Source organism: Teleopsis dalmanni, chromosome 2, assembly GCF_002237135.1.
Source record: "Teleopsis dalmanni isolate 2A chromosome 2, ASM223713v2, whole genome shotgun sequence".
NCBI lineage: Eukaryota > Metazoa > Arthropoda > Insecta > Diptera > Diopsidae > Teleopsis > Teleopsis dalmanni.
The window spans coordinates 243,976,389-243,978,482 of record NC_051847.1 but is presented as its reverse complement, the minus strand read 5'-3'; the positions used below and the strand labels follow the sequence as shown (position 1 = coordinate 243,978,482).

Below are 2,094 nucleotides of genomic sequence, written 5' to 3'. Positions count from 1 at the left end.
ACTGGTGACCAAATGGAGTTGATAAAATCGAAGCTCCTGGAAGAAATTGACAAACTTCCCAAGCACAATAGTGTCTACGGCTTCATCACCAGTGTTAACAGAGACGGATGGCTCTCATTAACATGCTGCAATGGTGAAACGAGGAACTGGCTGACCACCTGTGTCCCAAAACTCAAACCATTCCCGGATGCTATTCTCAAAGTGTTTCAGGGCGAAGAGATGCCCAAAACCTATGTGTGCATCACATTTATTCTCCCCTCTGCTGTGCTACCACCAGAAATTCTGATGTCCCGATTGGAAAAACAAAATGGTGGCATTTGCACATCATCGTGGAGAATTCTCAGGACTGAGAAAGATAAGAATGGTGGGGAAACCGTTACGATCTCAGTGGACGAAAAATCCAAAAATTGGATAGTCGGTCAGGCAGGGAAGCTGTATCTGAACTTCACACAAATTCACGTACGTGTGAAGGGAGAGCCAACTGGACCCAAGAAACTGACGACAAAAAGGCCATTTACGACAGAGAAACCCAGTGACGTCAAGCAACAGGTGCCTCCATCCAAAAGGCCGCTTTCAGGTGATAAACCCAGTACCTCAAAAGCACAGGCAGATAAGCCAAGTGAGACGGTTAAGGTCACACGGGACAGCACCCGAACTGAAGTCGGACCCAGCACCTCAAAACAGCAGGGTGGCACACCGGTATCTAGCATAAAGGACCAGAAGCAAGGGCCAAAGAAACCAGCTTCAAGATCCCCTCGACAGGAAGCACCCACTCATGGGACAAAATTGCCCAAGTGGATGCGGAACGGTAAAGGACGATACCAATAAAATGATGAGGTGCCTGCAGGTTAATCTTCAACACGCCAAAGCTGCTACGGCGGTGTTGACACAGCGACTTCTATCTGAAAAGATTGACCTAGCCTTTATCCAGGAGCCATATGTATATGAGAACCAGATAAAGGGAATAAAAGGTAAGCTACTGTACGATCATGCCAGCCATGGTCGACCTCGTGCTTGTATTGTGGTAAGAGATGACATTAATGCTTTCATTATTCCACAGCACACCAACAAGGACCAGGTAGCAGCTATAATTTCTGTGGACACCCCAGTAAGTAAGACAGAGCTCATTGTCTGCTCATCTTACCTACCTGGAGACTCCCAAGACCTGGACTTCCTATCACTGAAAGGACTAGTAGACTACAGTGTTAAAAGCAAGAGGCAACTCATCGTTGGAAGTGACGCTAATGCACACCACACGATCTGGGGCAGCACCGACATCAATAAAAGAGGTGAGTGTCTATTTGAATTTATAACTGGTAACAATCTATATATTTTGAATACGGGCAATAAGCCCACTTTTATAAACAGAATCAGGGAAGAGGTATTAGACATCACCCTAGCAACACAATTTATAAAACATTTTATCAAAAACTGGAATGTTTCAGCAGAAACATCCATGTCTGATCATCGTCAGATTAGATTTGATATTGATCTAAATATGAAGGTAAGGGAATCGTATAGGGTGCCTAGGGCCACAGAATGGGATCTTTATACTGACGAACTCAAGGCCAATCTAGGCAGTAATAAACATACGATAAAAAAATATTCATGATTTAGAAATAGCTGATGCTGCCTTAAGCACAACTATTATAAATGCCTACCATGGGGCCTGTCCGGTGAAAAATAAGACCGGCAACAGAAGTGCACCATGGTGGAATAAAAAGTTAGCCAAGCTAAGAGTCGAATCCCGGAGACTCTTCAACAAGGCAAAAACCAACGGTGAATGGGACAATTATAAAAATGCCCTCACCGCCTACAATAAAGAAATCAGAAGGGCAAAAAGAGAATCATGGAGAGGCTTTTGCTCAGAGATTCAAAACTTAAGCAATAGCGCAAAAATCCACAGGGTTATCTCGAAAAGCCACACTAATCCCATTGGGCTTCTAAAACGACCTGATGGTCTTTATACCAATGACTGCAAAGAGTCACTTATACTTTGTAACGACACACTTTCTGTCGCTGATGATGCTGAGGTATACTCAGCCGTCGTCCAGGGGTCGTTGCAATAGAATTTTTATTTTGGAAGTCAAAGAC

The 2,094-nt window shown here is 44.1% G+C and overlaps 1 protein-coding gene across 1 annotated transcript; it reads left to right on the top strand.

Moving 5' to 3' along the window:
- Positions 1-8: 8 nt before the first annotated feature.
- On the top strand, positions 9-1,312 carry LOC119682079. The gene is made up of 2 exons (XM_038095427.1): positions 9-971; positions 1,061-1,312. Exon 1 carries the CDS (start codon positions 13-15, stop codon positions 826-828), a length of 816 nt encoding a protein of 271 aa, XP_037951355.1. The 5' UTR covers positions 9-12; the 3' UTR covers positions 829-971; positions 1,061-1,312.
- The last annotated feature ends 782 nt before the right edge of the window (positions 1,313-2,094 follow it).